This window comes from Falco biarmicus, chromosome 1 (assembly GCF_023638135.1).
Source record: "Falco biarmicus isolate bFalBia1 chromosome 1, bFalBia1.pri, whole genome shotgun sequence".
Classification (NCBI taxonomy): Eukaryota; Metazoa; Chordata; class Aves; order Falconiformes; family Falconidae; genus Falco; species Falco biarmicus.
Genome location: NC_079288.1, coordinates 111,215,688 through 111,236,358, shown reverse-complemented (window position 1 = coordinate 111,236,358; position 20,671 = coordinate 111,215,688). Strand labels below are relative to the sequence as shown.

Genomic DNA, 20,671 nt, shown 5'->3' with positions numbered 1-20,671 from the left:
ATGCTGTTGGAAGGATAATGAGGATAGCTTGCTCACAATCTCAGCCTGAAGATTCTGCAATTGTGTGAACTGAGCTTCGCTATCTTGTTCAATTTTTGAATAGTTTTCACAGTCAACATCAAATAATTTGCAAGTTAAATTCAGATATTCATTCTGATATTAATTAGCTGTACCTCTTCAAAATAGTTCACAGGACGCATTTTCATTAAACCACCTCTTTTTTTCAAATTCAAATAACTTCAGTTGAGTAACAGAACAGTATGGAACACACAACTTTACCAAATGAATTAATATAGAAGATGTCAGATATTGTTTACATTATATGAAATTGTATGTCAGTTATAATTGCAATATATGCCAGATATAACAACACTTCTTGTGTTCCAGATGTCCATTTTGTCCTCTGCAGACAGCAGGTATGTTTTTACTAGTATTTAAACAGGGTCAGAGAAGACCTTAAGTGTTTGGCAGAAAACTTAACAAATACTCTTATTCATTTGTCAGACAGAATATACCGCTTCTCACCCCTTCTCTTTAGGGCATTTTCTTTTTGGCTGAACGGGACCTCTGGATATGATGCACCCCATCTATTCACATGGGTAAGCTCTTACAAGTGGTCTTGAAAGCCTCTTACTCCTGTGAAGTGGCTCACTCAGGCTTTTTCTGAAGCTATATGTCTGCCTTTTTCTTTGCTCTGAGGATCAGGAATTAATTTTTTGTGTGGAGTGAAACTGGCATAATAACAAGACCACGTTCTACCTTTCCTGTTACAAAATACAGGCACAGCAGGGTAAAACAGTCATGGCATTTCATTGTTTTCCATATAAAATTATGAGTTAAAAAGAGAGAATCTTCATGAGTTAAAGGATTTGGGATTTCCTGGGAAATTGTGCAAGACAGAAGAGATTAAATTCTTCGGCAATTGCAAGGTGAGTTTGGGTGGGGAGGGGTTAAAACTGAATTAGGCTGAAGCAGGGTTTGCTCTGACTTTGATAGTTTGTATGAGCCCTATTGCTTGCACTGGAACCAATTAAAATACCTAGTATGTGAGAGTGAGGATTAGGCATGTAGCACCCTACCAAAGTGTTCAACTAAAGAAGTTTTAAACTTGCTTCTTTAATCCATCCCACATGTCTGTCCGTCTTTCACCTAAGTGTCCTGCTCAGGCCATTACACATCTCATCACAACGACCCCAGGCTAAGTTAAAATTCACTGTCTGTGTAACTCTATTGATAGCTAACATACCACTGTAAGAACTATATGCATAAGATTACAGTTGCATAGAATACAGTCTGCACTGGAACAATGTAAAGTCTTTTTTTGTTTTAAACAACTCAAATGCAAGTATTTAATGAAGGTGTCATTTTGAGAGAAAAAGATTTACTCAGATTGAACAGGCAATATAAAAATATAATCCCCTTCCCTCACTCCCAGAGCCACTCTCTCCCAATTGAATGAGTGACAAGAAAAAAAAAATAAATGTGTTTGTGATGTTCAGTATCCTATAACTTTAAAAATTAGTTCTAGTTATGCTGCTAAGCAAGCAATGTGCCCTCAATTCTTTAAAACAGAACTGATAACAACTACGAAAAAAGAAATACTGTACTTTAACATTAGCGTTGCTTAAAATTTTGTCATGCAGTGTTCACTCAAGCCATTTTTAGACAACGTCTTTATAAAACAAGTTTTTCTGGTTTTGCTTACCTCTTGGGTTATCACCAATAATATTGGTTTTCCCATTCCAGTACCAGAGCAGCAACGTTGCATCACGTGATCCTGAGAGAATGTAACAATTTCCTCCAATATAGGACTCAGAACGAGCAAGACAGGTTACAACATCCCAGTGTCCAAATATTACTTGTATCAGTTTACCTGAAGCATATAAAATTGATTGGTTTAAAACTATGCTTTTATTTTTCTAAGGCAAACTAAATACATTATAAATTATTTGAGATACATTTTCTTTATTAAAAAAAGGTTCAAGAAAGAACTATAGTGGAGAGTACTATTTTTTTTTCTTTATTTGGTGGAAACTTATTTAAAAGTGCAGTAGTCCATACAGTCCATGCAAAAAATATTTGCAGTCCATAAATATTACACTTTATTCAAAGGCCAATCATGCTAGAAGGTTTTTTACATTCTACATGTTTACATTCCCTTTGCAGACAGGAAACATGATGGGATTCTCTTTTAAGGCAAGTTTACCAAAGAAAGTACCAGTAAAAATGCAACTCTGATGATGATGTGGGAAACAGAATCAGAAGATACAGAATATAAGACCCTGAAGAAATTAGTAGTGTGAGAGCTGCCTAAAATATATATAGCACATGCAGCTTTTGGGCATCTTCTTAAACAGAGGAGATTTAGATAAAAAATAAATCTTGAACCCAGGTTTTTCCATCACCATTTAAACACTTGCCAATTATTTCAACCAGCATCCTTCCCTTTTAAGAATTTCTGTAATGTTCAAAAAACCTCAGAAGACTGACCTGGAAAAAACTCTTACCTGTTGCATATACAACAAACGTTTGTACTGCTGATAAGAGACATCAATGCTAAAGAGAAAGGAAAGCCTAGGCAGTTAAAAATGTGCCATTCAAGAGTCTGTATAAACATTAATATGACTGTTACCTTTTAACCTTATCTAAACAGGACATTATTTCAAGAAAAAAGTAAATTTGGATGGTCACGCATAGTGGATTTGCATGTGGGAGAGGAAACACATGTAAGGTCACCCACAGCAGATCTCTGCCAGACCACCCTGCCAGAGGCTGGCTCCTACACAGCAAACATGTCATGGGTCCTGCTGCCTTCTGGATCTGCCAGCAGCATACGTGATCCTATGAAATGAGAATGGAAATACTAAAATCCATCTCACTGGATTTCCTGAAGCCTAGGTTTTGCAGATCTTGTAGAGACAGGACAAAAGATTCACACACACGTTTCTTACGCGCCTGCTTGGCCCACTCAGGTAACATGGGCCAGGCTAAATTCTGCATCCAATGACACAAGGAAGTGTGATGCCCTTAACGTGTGACCTCAGACTCCTCAGCCCAAATGACCATGCCTCCATTTGTGCTTTGGGCTGAATAAAGAATGAGAAAGAACAGAAGGGGAAAAGAGTGATGGCTTTGGAAGGATAAACAACACAGGCCAAAAAAGAAATAGGAATGGAAAATTACTGTATCTGAAATAAAATGTTCTGGAGAGTATATAACAATAGTAACTAGTAACGTGACAAGTAGTAACACAAATCAGCATTGGGACTCAAATTAAGCACATCTTAGCAAAATATTTTGGTGCATGAATTAAAAATTAGTCAATCCTATAATATGGCTAGTAGGACATATTTCATAGCCCTCTTCCTGTGCAGTACAAAGGCACTGTATTCATATCCAGCCACTAAATAACTCTAACGCTAACAAAAGATTTAAGGGAGTGGTTCTGAGGAAAGAACAAAAATAATGTTAACAGCATGATTTATAACAGGAGATCAAAAAAGGTAATTGCGTTAAAGTGGAGAAAACCAGGAAGAAAAAAAAAAAAAAAAAGAGAAAGGTATGAACAGCTGAAAAAAAAAAAAAGGAATTAATTACTTTAGTACACGAAGTAAAAAACAGAATAACATGATGTCATTTAAAGTAAACCTGTACATAAGATTTAAAATAAAAGACTGACAAAAGCTATTAGGCAAGTATAATCCCCCAAGAGAAATTGTGAAAATAAGTACTATCACATGAGCCTTTTCTGACTGGAAAGGGCAAACCCCTGGAAAGTACATTCACTGTGAAGATCTGCCTTCTGCTGGAAAGGAGAGTAACTCAGGCATCGAGTCTTTCCCTAATTTCTGTGATTCTGTAATAGTGTTCTGTAGTGGTCCCCTCTGCACACCAGGGCTTTCATTTTTGTCACAGGGTCACCTAACTGTCTCAGGCGCTGATCAGTAAACAGATTTAGTCAGAAAAAGTTACTGAAATTCACAGCTAGGAGCAGTGACACTCACAGACTACATAACCTCATTTTGGCAATATACAAAAACATCTTACCGAGTGTATGTTTTCCCCTGAAAATTCAAGCTGTCAATGACATGGTTTAGATTTGAGAATAACTTAATTATGTAATATATTTTTCAGTTGTATAGCTGTAGGTAATCAACTACCTCAGGTGATTTATACTTTTAGAACACAAGTTTATGCTATAAACATCGCTGAGTTATAGACATCTCTCTCTCAATTATATTCTGTTTATAGGTTCTGTTCTAGAAAACAAACATTTTTCAAGCCTATTTCTTTGACAGTTGTTCGTGTAGTCACAGTGCCTTGTTAGTTTTACTTTGTCACTGTGCAGCTAAGGTTCAATCAATTCCATCAAAACAAGAAATAAGCACTTGCTCTTTCACATTAGTAAAAAAAATAAAAATCATTAATCTCATAAGAGTTCTTCAACTTTTTGTTTCCTTTAACGTAAGTTGTCCTCTCTATACACTAATACCGAATTTTACCATATGCACTCAGATATCCCCTTTTAACAGAACAAATTTTCTAGTTAATGTTTTATTTGACAGCTGTGCTACGAATAATTAAAAGAAAACTAAGACTCAAGTCTCTGTACTACCGAATCTAAAATGCTGTCTAGAAATCATTCCCACTGCTGGAGGAAGGTTTTATTGTGCTTCTGCTATACTAGCTGTGCTGAGAACCCATGATTTATGTTAAAAGTATTTCCTGTTAAAAAACCCCAAACAAACCTCAAATTTAATAAGAAAAAAGTTCCTTTTTTGTGTAAGTGCTAAAATATAATTGAATTCAACACTTGTGATCACTTGCCATTATGCATTACTGATCACATAATCTCTTTTCCTTGCTGCTCTGCTGATTTCAGAGTAAGTATTTCACTACTATATTCTCATTTTAATTTGAAACAAAATAAACTACAATTGAGTTCACTTGATTTAAACTAGAGCTAGAGTTGCTATATTGACTAACAGGAGACACATGGAAGACATAAATCTGCAACTTTTTTGACAAGTGTATTTGTGTTTATACCATAATTAGCTATGGTAGTAATGAGATATCTGGTGTATCTGACTTACACATAGAAGACATAACTTAATGAAGTATTTGTAGTTCAGACTGATACAGGACAAAGCTACCAAAATCATACAAGTTCCTCCCACATATATAAAGTAAAATACATCCTTCGACATAAAAGAATTAGTTCTCTATTAATATAACTCAAGAATATACACTCAACATTTATTAATGCTAGCTAACTTTTCTGAAGATCTACTTTAAATTCAGTTTTACGTAAATTTATTTTCATCAATGAGAAAATTAAACTAAGAAGGGTCTAACAAGATGTCTCTATAATGAATTGCAGTCAGTCAATATGAAATAAATGGAACTTCTCCTTTATACTTAAGGGTTTAAAATCGCAAAAATGACAGATATGCTAAAATATGCCATGAGATCTAGACTTAACAGATTTTCATTAAAGACCATCCTGTTTTGTTAAACATTTTGGTTTGCCAAGTGTGAAAAACACTATTAACTAATATATTTAAGAAATGATGACAAACATGTAGGATATTCCCTAGGGATTAATAACCTACTGGAAAGCTTGATGGCACACACACATTAACCACACTGGGTCATTAATCCCAAAGAAGTACCTTGCAGTGAGGTTGCTATTCCCATTATAAGATAATGAAACGGAAAAAAATCGTACCTATTTTCTTCTGAGGCTCCATGGCTTTTAAATTCCTGTAGCTTTTACACTGAAAGACTCTTTTCTATTTAGCATGACACATGCATGATTTCAAAGCTTTGGATACATGCTAGCTGACAGACTAATTTAACTGCTACCCATTATATCGATCAGTTTATATTTTATGAAAGAATTCAGTGGCTCCGAATCAATTTTTCTATTATAGCATAGCTTTCAAAGGCTTTCATAAGCCTTCTTTCACCAGATTTCAAGACTTCACTTCTGTTCTTATTCTGTGGTGCTTCCCTGTATTTCCTCCAAAAAAAACCTCTGGTGCTGAAAACCAACCAGAGTTAAATTCAAGCAAGCACTCTAAGAACAATTAATTGTGCTGGTATGCAAAGCTTCACAAAACCTCATTTTCTTGTGGAAACTACAGTATATGAACAGGCATGCCTGTAATACAGATTTGAAGTGTGATGCTATGGCTAACAAAAGCTCCTTGTCTTGCATTTGGCATCATTCAACAAAGATCATAGCATACAATACACAGTAGCAGTAGGTAAGAAAAGATTTGACAAATATTATTGATAGGGGAATAAATACATACTCCACTTTCCCCACTCCCCATTCCTTCTTATTTGGAACTGTAGATTGACAATGAACAGAAAAATCTTTTAGGCTATTCCCATATTTTAAAAATACATTACCTGAGTCAGTAGAATAAACTCGGAAACTCTTGTCCCAGAAGCCACAAACCAAGATGTAACGGTTATCAGAGGTGATGACAAAACACTGGGAATGCACCTGAATGCTTTGGTCTAAAAGGTCAGTGATTTGCCTTCTGTGCATACCTGTATTGCTGGCTGAACAGAAAGACACACAAATCAAGAATTTTTAGCATCCACATTCACAGAACAAAAGCACATTTTAGAAACTTATGTTCACACCTAAACTATTTCTCACTGCTGTTACTTCTTTTTTGTGGCAGGGACATTTTCTTTCTACTTTTACTATAAAATACTCATTACACTTCTGGGAACAATGCTAATTCCTTGTAGTATATATTCTAAAATAGAAGAAATAACTTCTTTAAGTCAAATGCAGCTGACAAATATAAATGAAAGATTGCGAAAAGGAATGATACATAAAAATGTAATACACTTTCTTCTCCCCTACTTCTATTACAGGAAATAAAACATTAAGAAACAAATGAAGGGAATGTAATTATAAGACAGTACATATACATATGTGCTATATAGTGGCTCAAATGCAGCAGACAATGGAATTATGATTTCAAAATTGTACACAAGTTTTATTTCATTGCAAGCATTTGTAATTTAAAAAAAGAACAAATGCAGTAAACATCACTACTATTTTACACTTTTTTGAGCATTGCACAAAAATTAAGCAGCTTATCTCCACAATCTCCTTTAGGGTTGAGAGATAATATTTACCCTGATTTGATCACCTGCTGTTCTATTTCCCCAGGTAATCTTGCATTGTGAAGCCACAGAAGAGACATGAATCAATCAATGAACCCATTTTTCATATCGCATTTTGTCCTTATTAATTGATGTTTGTGTGTCTCTGTGTGTCTGTCTGTCTCCCTATCAGCAAAATCCTACAGTGTAGAAAGAACTTCTAATATGCTTTGCTCCCAAGAGAACCTGACTCCCATTCCAGGCAAGTAAGCCTCAATTTGTCTGCCAACAGCTCAGAGCACCATTACTTCCATTCCAAGTGGTCCCCCAGACCTGTCTCTGTGCTGGTCTTGTGCTCTTCTTCACACTTTGTTCTTTAACTTCTTTCCATTCTCATAGGCTAGCTATCCCCTAAGCCTTTGGTTTATTCCATTTACTCTGCATCAAAGCCTTAATTACTTCTGCTTCTGTTATCTTTAAAATGTTGATACTGTTTTATCCATGTGGGTAGCAAATAATTTAGCAAGGTATTGTCACTTGCTCTGCAGGTAACACATAACAGGGCCTTGACTGCTGTTGAGACTGCTTGAAGAGTAACAACAACACATTATAAATGCACAGTGAAGTGTTCTGTATGACAAAATAATGGCAAATAACCCCCCCAAAAAACATGCAGATCAATACATTCAGTGTGGATAAGCCCTTCAAAAAAGTTCACCTCAAAAAGAGGTCTAGGATCTATGTCATATCAGACACTACTGTTTTACATCTTCCTGTGCAACTGGAAAATTAGGACAGCAGGAATCCCTCCTTATGACTAAGACAGCAACAAGATTCCTGCTATAACCGTAAAAGTGTAATTTTGTGGTCCTCTTAGGTGCCATTTCTAGGTAAATGTGTCTAGCCACAATTAAAAACCTTTAATATTATCTACATAATTACTTGCTTGTACCCAATGATGCTACTTAACAGTGACAAAGAAAGCCTTAACCTTTTAAACTATGTCCAATGTAACCACAAGGCTGATTTGAGAACTATTGTATGAAGAGAATATTAAACCATTTTTCAGAACTATGAATATTAATTTTAAAGGTGTTTATACCAAACAAAAGTCCAAGTATTTTGTAAACTAAAGGCAAGCCTGAAAATGGAATTATAATTTTAAAATTATGAAAACTGCAAACAAAAATAAAAAACATGTTTCCTCCCTAATGTTCATCATCACAATATGTAGGAAAATCATCTGACAGGCCCAATGTGATTTTGGGTTTTTTTTGCTGTGATGTTTATTAATATTTCTAAATCCTACTTGATAGCAGATTTTAAAGCAGATTATATGTTACCTGCTCCCAACATTTTTTGGATAAAATCCATTTCATGAAGGAAAGGAGAGTTATAGCATGTCCTCCTCATTGTGAATTATAAGTACTGCATTATTCTGATGGGAATTGATTTTAAAACTTTGGAAAAACATTTTTATCAGCTCTATAAAATGGTTTAATATGCCCACACTGCTCCTGATATAATTATCATTGAGCTTACCCAGCAAAATGGCTACACAGCAACAGTATCTACAGACTGGTACAATGCAGTCCCTACTGTGATATGAATACTTGTTTTGAAATTAATTCTCACTGGCTGACAGACCTGTCATTCCAACCTTTCCAGGCAACTTCATTTTTGCTCTGATTTTTCCATGCTTCTATAACTGGCCACTTAATTTCTTTTTGACTTAAACTACCATCCTGATAAGGACAGTTGAAAAAAACAGAGCTAAGTTTGAAGACTAGTAGAATCGATGGGAAGCCGAGAGTGTGGCATGTAGAAATCCTGTCATCTTTGCTTCTGTGAACTGTCCTACAACTAGTTCGTATTTTGGGGTTGTTTGATTATTTTTTTTTTTTTATCACCTTTAGGGTTTCATTTGCCATGCTACAGGCTCCTTAATTACAGTCCAAGTATACTCCCCAAAGTTGGGTCTGTAATGAAAGAAGTGACCAAACTCTAACCATGCTAACAGAGAAATCAGCTCTACATAACTAATAAACCTCTATAATAAAAAGTCATGAATTGACTCTATTACACTGAGTCATTAAATAAAAGAGAGATATTCCTCCACTCCTTTTTAATAAAAGGAAAAACATACACAAATTTAACTAGTGATGCTGATCAAAAGACGCAATACCCTTGAAAAATGAATACTAATATCTCAATACTAAAAGAGTGGGCAATATATTTCAACTTTGAAACTGCTTCACAATTACACATTAATCCCCTCAGCCTGAACAGCAGGTCTATGAAGAAAGGATTGATCTCCTTTAATGATGAAACCCTGGCACCATGGTTTTATTTTTCACAACACGGTGCGGTTAAGAACCCCACTGTTATTATGAAAATTTCTTCAGCAAAGGAGCTCCATCACATTACCAGTGCACCAATTCATCATAACGTGCCTCGCTCCTGCTCATCAACAAGTCTGAGTGATGAAAAGATCCAATATTATCCTGACAGTACTTCATGCACATTCTCAATCACACATTATTACAGCATCCATATTAATTTTCACTGACACGCGTCCTAGGCCTGTTCAAATTAGGCAAACCAACGAGGGGGAGTTGATGAAATACCAGCATAGCCACAGCTCATTGCATTCCAATTTGCATGCAAATGGTTTATCAGGAAAATTCCATTCCCAGCAACCAGCAAGTGAAAAACAACCGTAATCTACACTTCAGGGCCACCATACAGAACTTAATGAATCGCAGAGAGAGAAGGAAGTGACAGACCTATGAGAGGATCGATTTCCACTGGCAGCTGGTAAGGCTGGTCTTGTACAGCACCTTGATGAGCTGGAATTCAAGAAAGAAGATTTTAAAACTCTGCATTTTTTTAATACATTAAGCCACATACCTTTTACAAACCAAATTGTACATCCTTAATTTTAACAAGATAGTTCTGCATCAACTGAATTAAAAAAAAAATAATTCCAGGTGCTTTCACAGGCTGCTTATTAAACATTTATTTTAGATTAGTGCTATTCTGAATGTATGCCATCAGCAGCAGCTCTGGTCCTGAGCCATAAGCTCTAGCAGATGCTTTACTGGCAACCTCTCCTGTCGCAACAAAACAAAATTAAGTGGTAAAGAGCACTGAAAACAAAATGTGACAACCATCTGCTGACTGTAGCAAATACTATTTTCCTCTTTACTTTCTAAAGCACTGCTTTGAACAAGTGAAGCACAAAGGACATTTTTTTAAAAAATCAGTTTATGATGTAGACGGGGAAATCTCACCGTCATCCAGTATTTAAGGATTCATACATCACCAAAAAACATTTATTTGCAAGTTTGTATAGAAGTCAATATATAATTCTACTGACCTACATATCATCTGGGCACCTGGCACACCAGCAAAATGTTTACCTCCTGAATTTTCCTTCAGTGATAAAAAAAAAAAAAAGTGCACCTTTTTTCCCCGCAGCCACGCTGAAAAGAAATAAGCAGGCAAGCAAACTCCATGCCCCCGACCCCTCCCCCAGGCAGCCCACAAGACAATCTTGGAAGCAGAACAAAAAATGATGGCTGAATACTTATACCTATTGTTTTTCTATCTATCATCCATAGCTTAATATAAAAATCACTATCAATAGAAGGGTTTCACAAATAATTGGGAAGTGAAAGTTCTGCTGCAATGAAACACTAACAGAATAAAACATGAAAACCATGTGACAAAATGCAGGCACCCTGTTGGGTACCAGTGCCATTAGATGTCAGCAAAGCCACCAAACTCTATACAAAAGCAGGAGTAAGATTTTTAATTACACATCAGTGACAACTGGTCACTTGTCAACTTAACTTTTTTATCATGATGCCTCATTAGTAAGGACAAAGCTAAGCCCACAGCAGGAGATATGGAGCAGGAATGATACCTACCCTCTAATCCTAGCAGATCCCACTTTGGTATAAAATTTGAAGGCAACAATAGTGAACGCTAGTCTCAGGAAACCATACCCAGCTATGGTACTCCATAAAACACAGCACTCCATTAACAGCCTGCAGCTGATTAGCGTGTTCTCAAAGAGGTGGGCTGAGGTGGGGTTTTGTTGGGTTTTGGTTTTGTTTGGTTGGCTTTTGTTTGTTTTAAACTGTAGGTTTTCTTGAGCTCTTTGTAAAGGCAAGACAAGCATAGAATGTCTCTAAATGAAAAAATAGTGACTCAGAAGTACAGCTTACTGCCCTCCCTTTCAGAGGTGAGGGAAAAACCAAAATCTGAACGTTTTGTTTGACTCGGAGCAGTTGATTACTACACTCAACAACTGGTTGCCTGCTCACAGATCATCAACCAGCAGACTTAGGAGGAAATCAAAATCAACTCCTGCCAATTTAGAACCTCTTCTTTTCTCATGATTGCTGTATGTCTACAAAGGCTATTTTTAAAATCGTTGAATATTACATGCCCAAGGTCACACATCCAAGGTATGAGAGGATATTGCCATCCTCCTTTCAAACAAATGTCAAGAGCCCCGTGAATAGTTCTTGCTCACAACTTGTTATCTAGATAAGTTTCCCTTCCCCGCTTCTTTCCCACCTTTCTTTTTAAGCATTTCTTGGGTGGGTGAAATAATACATAGATGTTTCTACTTGTACAATGTTGAGAGGTAATTTGTAAGAATTAGGAAAAAGTATGGGGAGTCACCTGGTTTTTTTTCAAAATTTAATTAAGGACCATGGGTCCAGGTTTCTTAGTAGGAATTTCAGTGATGTGAGTATTACTCTAGTACAAATATCTTCTACTTAAGTTATTTGAGTAGAAGCTCTTTTTTCCCTTTCTTGAAAAGCCTTTGACCAGATTTACTGCACAGCACTGAAATAAATGACCTTTCAGGGCTTGGGCCTGAGACTCAGAGCCAGGAAAAGGAGGATGTATGCCTTTAAGATTCGAGAACATTAGAATCGAACACTGAATGACTATATGCTCAACTCCAACACATTTGTAAACAAAAATTACTTTAGATTGGTTGCTATGCAAATGGATATGTGGTTTTCCTTTCATATTGACAAATACATAAGCACCTAATAACTTTGGGATGTTTAAGTTACAGAAGATAAAGACTTTCCATATATTTAGTCTTCTAATTCTCATTGAGTGGCTTTAATATCAGAATATGGTGTGTTCATAACCAACTAGAAAAAGCAGAAAAGATTTCAGGCAAGTTCCACATGTTATATAACTTGTATTTGACATTATATGGTTCAGGCTTACATCTAACTGAAAAACAAATCTAAGAGGAAGAGTGTGACTTTATCATGATGCAATAGTGATATACTGGTTTTGCCTTGCATAGTGCCCAACGGCCTGGAAAGCAATGCATTGCTGTTACAAACATTTTGTCTGCTACACATCTTATCACACAATGGTTCAGATTACCTTTTTAAAGACAAACTAAGTCCACATGTGAAGAGCATGCTGTGTCAATGAACTGACTTGCTCTTCACACTTCAAATTTAAAACCGTCCTGAAGCAGATTCTGAAACAAACAGTACTGCTTGATGGCAGTGGTTTCTTAGGCTACTTACTTTAATTTACTTACCAGGAAGATTATGCCACTTGTTTACAGCAAATAGCCTATTTGCAGTAACTGTGATCACAGCAGGAGTGGCCAGACCAGGCTGGGTGTTGGCTGCTACGTGAGTGACAGGGGAGTTGGATGGGAACTTCAGAACCATGATAACATCCTGTTGAGCTTGGTCTGTGAACATCAACGGACTCTGCAGGAGGAGATACTGTTGAGTGCACACAACAAGAACCCAAATACACGGGAAAAGAAAACATGGGGAGGAGAAAAGAGGACAGGACAAAAGAAGGAAGAATGGATTAAACCACACAAGATCCAATAGCAGCTGCAGTGAAAAGCAAATGCAGTAATAGTAGACAGGCTTGTGGAAACAAACATTTTAGGTAGAAAAACCTTCACGTACACTATTAGAGGGCCTGGTTGAACACAGGGTGTCTATACACAAACTTTTCTACAGATCACAGCAGATTAAACTAAAAGTTTCTAATCCCCTATCTCTAGCGAAAGAATTCTTCTTCATATCTGTAGAGATAGTACGTCAAGTAAAGCAATGCCAAACTAGGAGACAAAGAAAAAAAACCCAAAAAAAACAAAACCAAAAAAAAAGTGAGCAAAAGAAATTCCTGCTCCCAGAGCTTGTCTCAAGTTGCATTAAATTGGCAGACTGCAATTCTTTGCAAGCCAGATGAGAACATGAAAGTACATTAAAATAAACAGATATACACACACTAGATACATGTTCTGTATATATTTCTGATGTACAAAAATAAGATTTATGAATGCAAAGTAGAAGACTTCACTGCAAATGTGTTTCAAAGGACAAACATAATCAAATGCAGTTGCAAAGAATATAAAGTGGACGTGATTACAGACACTATCCTGCGTTGTTTCTAGAAATAAAGGAAGGGAATGAATCCAGACTCTCATTTTCAACATAATATTTTTAGGTTTTAGGTTTTTAATTTAATAAGTTGAAAAGTTTAATAACTTTTTAAGTAAGCTCTCTAACAGCACTGCAAATGTCAAAAGTAAATACTGAGGACTTTAGATCTAGATATCAAACACAAGGAGGAAAAGCAAAACCTAATGGTTTTGTGATTGTGTGGTGTACCTAAAAAAAAAAAAAAAAAAAAAAAAAAAAAAAAAAAAAAGAGTACTCCATGGAGATGTAGAAATACAACGATCCTAGTCACCAGTAGCCATATTGCTTTAGTATTTGTAATTTTCTAATAACTGAATTAGAACACTAATGAAGTGTTCTTGGCTATTTTCCACCTGCAATATTTCATTACATGTATGTGCATGTAAGTGCATACATTTAATGTATATTTATACAGAACTAATAAAAAAATTAAATACATTTGCATTTTTATTATCACTCCTTTTTAAAAAGTTATTAAGAGTACTTAGAAAAACATATTGCTCTATGAATTCCTATTTACAGTCTTTGCATAAAGGTGTAAATAAAAGCAACTAATAAGCTACCCAGACACCCTTCTGAGCAAGTGGCTAAAAGCCAATCAATATTATGAGTTAATCCTCCCTGGATGCTCATTCAATTAAAGGTGTCAGTAATGCCTCATCTGATGTGGCCTCAATTAAATCCAGCTATCTGATGGTTGAAAACACAAGGGGATACAGCAACAGCAGCAAAACCAGACAAATAGGCAGCCTTCGTGTGACTGCTAATTACTACACCTGGTGTATATTATGGCTTGTGCACTTAACACAGCACGTGGTAGCTTTCAATTCGGTTGTATTCATGCATACATGCACACACACACACATGAAAACAGACAACTCCATAAATAATACAACTAGAAAGAATTCAAAATTGTGACATGAAAAACATCCACACTGTACTTCAGCTCCAGGAATAGTAATTTTAAAACCATTTAATATAGTGCTGTTATAATATCATGTATTAATAACCACAAAACTGGTCAAAGCAAGTGCAGAACTAGGGTTTTTTTCCTGTGCGTACCTCAGCCCCCCAAAACCACAGAAGTCAGAAACACTTAACTTCATAGAATTCAACTTCTTCCATTACATGCTAAATCTTCACTAATTCAGCATCATGAAAAATACGATCAAACCACACCAACTGCTTCCTGCCATCAAATGTATTTAAATAACAATGGGTCTGACAAACACATCAACAACTTCTCACGTTCCTCTTCTTCCAGAAACAAATCCCTCTCAATTAGGGCAAGTGCCTAGTGCATGGCACCATAATAGACAGGCACACATATGGCACATAGCTAAATGATGAGGGCACTTGTGCTCCCCAACATCCCTGTTAACAGGTCTCTTCTGAAAGACAGAGCCCTGTGGGTCGCTGCAATGGTTTGCAGCCTACGTGGGAGGTGCAATGGGCCAGCAGATCACAAATCAGCACAATCAGCTCTGTCCATCCAAGTACATGGGATCCCAGGGCAGGAGCATGTCTACAGCACACTGTCAAAGTGTAGTATGTACTGCCTGCAGAAAGGCTGGTGGGCATGGGGGGACAGTCAGCTGGGCAACAACACATGACATATTTGAGAAAGGCTCTATTTGACAAGAAAGTTTACATTTCTTAGACTCCTGCATCACAAGATTTGTAAGCTACTTTGGAAACATCTCAGATTTTTGTGTGATTTTTCTAAAACCTTTTGCATTTCAGATATGATTTTAATCTAGTAACTTTAGTGTACTTGAGTAGGACATATGTCTTACAGAACATACAAGAAGATAATGTCTTTTTTTATATTTCAGTGTAAAGTGTCTGTCTCAAGAATAAGGGAATGTAACCTTTTGAAAAACTTGTGAATTAGCAGGCCATTTGCTCCACATGTCAAAGTATCACTTAACATACTTAGTTCTGGATCTATGACAACACAAATGATATTTCAGACCCAAGGACTGCACACAGCATGATATGGAAAGTAATCAGTAATAAAATAATAGTTTGTATAATAAAATTATATTAGACACAAGTCGAGGTAAAAGGGAAAGCATGTTAATGCTCACTGCCTGGATTTTATCACCCTAGCTTTACTGCAAAACACATTTAGTCACATTCTTTGCTATGTAAGTTTCAGCTCATGAATTCCTAGTAATCCTGGTTTTAGGGGAAAACCTATGCCTGGGGGAAAAGTCAAGGAAGTTCCACCTCCTAAATCCATGCTTCTTGGGGTATCTGCCAAAGATTAACTGAATTGTCTCCATGATGACTGGCTCTCACCTGTACAGGTATGGTATTAACAAAATCAACTGATGAAGTGTTCTTGGATTACACTGACAAAAAAAGGTCTGTACTAGAAATCAATACTATCTTTTCAGCAATAAATAAAATAATAGTTAAGCACTGCATGCGCTCCCAAGTCCTACAAAATCATAACTTATCTGCTGCTTTAAATAACACAATTCCACAGCCACATAAAAGCAAAGCAAATTGGTCAGTTCTGTAACTTTAAGATAGTAAAGGAAGTAAACAAACCAGCAGGTCACAAAGAGTTAAGACGGTACCTACCACCTGCATGGCAGAACTTCTTGGAGGATGTGGTTCTATGAGCAGTTGTGAAGGGGTCTGTCCAAAACTTCGTATTTGAGCTTCAACAGCCTGGAAAAGGCAAAGGCAGGTTTGCATGTTAAGAGGTGCTAATTACAGGCAATAGAACCATAACTGTCACCTGAAAATGTCATTCCACACTTCTGGCTTGTTTCATGTTGAAAATCAACCCCGTGTGTTCACTGTGGGGCTAAGTGCTTGGCACTGGTACTAAGAATGAGGTAATCATTTTAGTACTGTGGATGCTATTTCCATGAGAAACTCTGCAAAACCTCATCCTGCTCAATGATATTAAACAGAAACAAGCTATTATAATCAGAAACCTTTTTATTGGCTCCATTTTTCCTTTCTAACACTGGCTTATCCTGTTTATATCATAAGTCAGAAACAAAAGCTAATTTTAAAAAAGTTTCTATAGGTAACAGAGTAGTGTTCTACTTTCTGTTTAAAACTCCATTGCTTAGGTTTACAGTAATTACCACAATGAAAGCAACACCAATCGTTTTTCTCATTTTCTTGTTTACTCAAAAAGAGCAAACAACTTTGAAGTGCATTAATGTACTGACCACAAGACCAATATTAAATGCAGCTAAATGAGAACATGAAGGTATAATGCAACAAGATTTTTTTAAAAAGTTTCTCTGTATGTTCAGCAATATGCTTTACCACTTTATTCATAGGGGATACATGAAAATACTATCTCATGCTTAGTGATTTCTTAAGAATAATTATTCTGAAATGTGTGAACTTGTACCTCTTGCCTAGGCATATCCAACTAGTTTTCCACGTTGCCACCTATTGGCCCACTGATGTAAAGATAAAATCAAGTAGCCAAAATTCGTAAGTTCTTTCTCGTCAGCCAGGCCCCTGCACTGTCCACAGAAACAGGCTAACGCTACAGAAAATCTTAAATCATTCACCTTAGATAAAAACTCTTTCACTGTGAGCTAAACTAAGTAAAATTACCTTGCATTTGCTGTGGGCTAGCAGATTGCATATGTGCTGATAGTTTAGTTTCTCTGTGCATGATGCATTGAGCCCTGCATTCTCAAAAGTGTCTAGTGATGCTGAGTACCTAAGGTGAGGCATTAGCAAGTTCTACCTTCAAAAGAAGTCCTGAGAATCAGGCCATTCAAAAATAAAAAAGGTGTTTTAAACGGGATGTTTGAATGCTAAAACACAAAACCACTAGCCACTTTTTAGGTATTAGAACACCATGTTTTTCTCTCAGAGATTCTTCTTTTTCATGGTTCAGCATACCTTGAAGGCTCCTTACACTTATATTTCCCTTCTATTTTAGCCATCCATTAAAATTTTCCAGACAATGGAATAACGCTTACGCTGATCTTACTTTTACAAATATTTTTACTGAAGACTGTTATTAGGACATACAATGTTCTCCTGTTACAGAAATAACAGAACTAAAAGTAGAATACACCTGAGACCTTGACATGATCAAAAATAATCGTCCTCTGATAGGAAACATGCCATCCAAAACACTTGATCTTAGTACATTTGGCAGGGCTTTTGAAACATCCAATCTCACCAGAAACAGGAGTTGCAATTACTCTGTGGACAGATTCTAACACTCTTGCCCACTCTGGGAAGCACCTAAATCTTCAAAGAACTGGTGAATAAGTAAGTTTATAAAAAAGCTGGCTGAAATCTGACATACACATATTGTGATTCAATGAGTACTTTTTGAGTAACAGCAATATCAGATTTGTGAAACACTAAAGCTCAGTAAGATCATCAGAGTCCCCTTCCTAGTGATGAGAGATGCTTCATTAAAATTAAAATCTGTGGTTTTGACTCGTGAGATATCAAGGGAATCACAAAGGCATAGAATTTGAGGTCCCTTAAGACATGAGGCATTAACAAGGCAACAGCATACCGGTCAGCAGCTCTACCCTCGCCATAAAAAGCTGTTAGCTTCAAAACATCCAGATTAGAAAGATTTGTCTACGTTTACTTGCAGATTGAGTGGAATATCTTTACTAGCAGATGGGAATTCTGTGTTGCATTGGGGGTAAAACAAGAAGAACACAGGAGGAGCAAAATGCAGACAGTCCTGGATGTCAGTTACTCTATGCTTGTTAAAATCTTCAGGGTGAATCTACAGTCTGTAGGATCTACTATTTATTTCCTATAGAATATATATCCAATATATTATTCCAAATGAATAAAACATTATTGAAGCACAACTCCCATGCATTTCTTTTAGAGCTGGAAATAGAATAGATAAAACGAGGAAATAATCATCAGATTTGTTAACTTCCTTTTATGTTGACTTATGATCAATACAGAAACTTCCATTCCCAAATAGCCCACACTCAGCATTTAAAGGGAGTCAGGATTTCATCTTACCCATGAAATCTGGTATGTCCTTTAAACCCCAATGCTACCTCTACAAACTATACTCTTTTACATAGTGCCATTACTAAGAAAGGGAAAATTAAACACAAGCTACATATATTGATGCAGAGATTTCAAATACTTCAAATACATTCATCATAACAAGAGCCCAAGCTGATGTAGAACAAAAATCAGATGTTATTTGCTTGAACCAATGAAAGATCAGCAGTCAGAATACTATTTTCCACCATCCCGATCTCAGAGGAACTCACCACCTTCCTGCAACATAAAACCTGGAAGAGACCATTATGATTTCACTGCTTACTCACCTAAGTGGTGCTAATCATCATCACACTCTTAGACTACACAACAGCAGCAGGAGAACAACTATGTCTCCCACCCACCCTCAGTGCAGAAGATAATCCTTCTGGGATATTAAAAAAAAATATCAAATTTTTAGTAGATAGTCACTGCCTGTTTTCACATTGTGTTCTGCCAGAACTGGTGAAACTGCTGACCAATGGGAAAATGATTTTGCCAAAGCTTGTCTTAGAGGACCACAAATTCTCCATTTTCAGTCTTTAACGGACAGTTTCTACATCTATGTTTATGATCTAGCTTAAGTCTGGGATTTACAGTTCCAGCACAAACAACTCTTTTAGACTCATTAGATTCCATCTGGTCCTTCCAAAAATTATGAGAGCCTATTATTTCCAGGATTACGACAGCCCCCTAACAAAATCTTTCCAGAACATGTCCTACCACAGGTAACAAGGTTTCATAAGACATCAAAACTGCACATAGACTAAAAGCACGGATATTGGTATCCATATGTCCTCTTTACCGACACCTTCAGAGATAAAAAAAAAAAAAATTGAAAAACTGTGGAGTAAAGGCGACACTTCAGCACAACACCTCTTTACATTCCTTTTAATTACCAAGGAAAAATGTAAAGATTTCTTTATTTAGCTTCGTCATTTCTTAATTATGACCAAGAGAGTGCACTAGCAACCCCAAATGATTCCTTCCTTTACCCAGATTGTATTCAAAGTCAATCCAGACGTCCAGTCAACGTTCTGATGATGCCTCAGTCAGGATCCCATATAGAAGGATATAAGATGACCTCCCTCTGTCAGCAGAAACATGTGATGGTGGAGCTAGAATCAATCCCCATTCTCTTAATTTACATAACAATAAAAAGAGAAATAGAGGGCATTTAGCCACCAGATGTCACTCAGACTTTTGTTCAACCTGTCAAAGAAAATCAGCTAGAAGCAGGGAATCTTTTCCTCAGAGAGATAATTAATATCTCCTTGGAGAAAACAACCTACCACTTACCTGAGAATATACAGTAAAATGACCATCAGTCAAAAAGTCAACTCACTTTCGAACAAATTATAGCCCAGCTTCTAACTTAATTTTCTTGAAAAATGTATTACTAGCATTAGTCAGTATTACTAAGAGACAGCCAGCTTCTTCTAGTGGCAGAGGAAGAGCGTGTGTTCTCACATTGCTGAATCCCTCTGAGGCATACAACCGTTCAGATTATTGCAGGTAGAAATATTTGGGAAATTTGCACAACTAGTTTCACATCTATTAAAGGCACTACATAACTGGAAAGGAATAACCTTGTTTTGAAAGATACCTTTAGTTCCACAAACTCTTATCTCTGAAAGCGTGCTGCATACCAGAGAGTAAAAGATAATAACATTCAACATTTTGTTTCACTGCTTCTCAAATATCCCAGTAAAATAGCCTTCTTCCTGTTAATCCTCTACAAAAGCAAAACTTTGGTAAGGCCAGAATTGTTCCAGATGCTACAACAAGAAGTAATAAAATGAAACAAGGTAACTAGCCCTTTACAATAATCCTCACAGTATGCATCTCAAACCACATACTTGTATGATAAACATGGTATTTTGAATGTTAATTAATTTATAAATATGAAAGCCATAAGCAAATTTCACAAATTAACATTTACCCGATTACCACAGTAACCTGTTCCTAAAAAAGTCTCCTGGATCCTCTCCTCTCTTCTTGGGGGGTGGCAAGGCAAG

At 36.4% G+C, this 20,671-nt stretch overlaps 1 protein-coding gene across 4 annotated transcripts in view; it reads right to left on the bottom strand.

Moving 5' to 3' along the window:
• LRBA (LPS responsive beige-like anchor protein) overlaps nucleotides 1–20,671 on the bottom strand; it is a 411,064-nt gene that overhangs the window by 27,943 nt on the left and 362,450 nt on the right. For 3 of the 4 annotated variants that reach the window (XM_056360770.1, XM_056360779.1, XM_056360792.1), the window contains 5 exons: nucleotides 16,221–16,310; nucleotides 12,722–12,914; nucleotides 9,918–9,980; nucleotides 6,418–6,573; nucleotides 1,706–1,873 (listed from right to left, as the gene is read on the bottom strand). In XM_056360770.1, the coding sequence (XP_056216745.1) occupies nucleotides 1,706–1,873; nucleotides 6,418–6,573; nucleotides 9,918–9,980; nucleotides 12,722–12,914; nucleotides 16,221–16,310 (670 nt within the window). The remainder of the gene's footprint in view (nucleotides 1–1,705; nucleotides 1,874–6,417; nucleotides 6,574–9,917; nucleotides 9,981–12,721; nucleotides 12,915–16,220; nucleotides 16,311–20,671) is intronic. The other variant, XM_056360786.1, reaches the window with a different exon arrangement.